The 275-nt window shown below is 66.5% G+C and overlaps 1 protein-coding gene across 1 annotated transcript in view; it reads right to left on the bottom strand.

Annotated features, from left to right (window-relative positions):
- Positions 1–51: 51 nt before the first annotated feature.
- The window catches only part of LOC104491048 (signal transducer and activator of transcription 5B-like), a gene marked incomplete at its 5' end in the record, with an annotated part of 3,468 nt that continues 3,244 nt past the window's right edge, over positions 52–275 (bottom strand). The window contains 1 exon segment of the mRNA XM_010133406.1: positions 52–107. Within this exon segment, the coding sequence (XP_010131708.1) occupies positions 52–107 (56 nt within the window).

Below are 275 nucleotides of genomic sequence, written 5' to 3'. Positions count from 1 at the left end.
CACCCCAGCCAGCTCCCAGGGACTGCCCAGGGTCTGCCTTCAGGGTCAGACTTACTCTGGCACCACTTGCTTGATCTGTGGCTTCACGTACCCATCCACGGCTTTAGCTAGAGGAAAGAAGGCGGCGCTAAGGCCCTGAGCTGGCACATGCCGCAGCCTGCGGCAGAGCTCGGGGCTCATGCTGGGCCCGCTGCCGAGCCCTCACGGGGCTGGATGCAGCCCTGGGACAGGGGCTGCTGTGAGCCCCAGCTCCACCCCATTCGGGCGCACGCAGG

Source organism: Buceros rhinoceros, unplaced genomic scaffold (genome assembly GCF_000710305.1).
Source record: "Buceros rhinoceros silvestris isolate BGI_N320 unplaced genomic scaffold, ASM71030v1 scaffold20643, whole genome shotgun sequence".
NCBI lineage: Eukaryota > Metazoa > Chordata > Aves > Bucerotiformes > Bucerotidae > Buceros > Buceros rhinoceros.
Note: the sequence above shows the minus strand (reverse complement) of the source record. Positions and strands in the feature narration are given on the sequence as shown.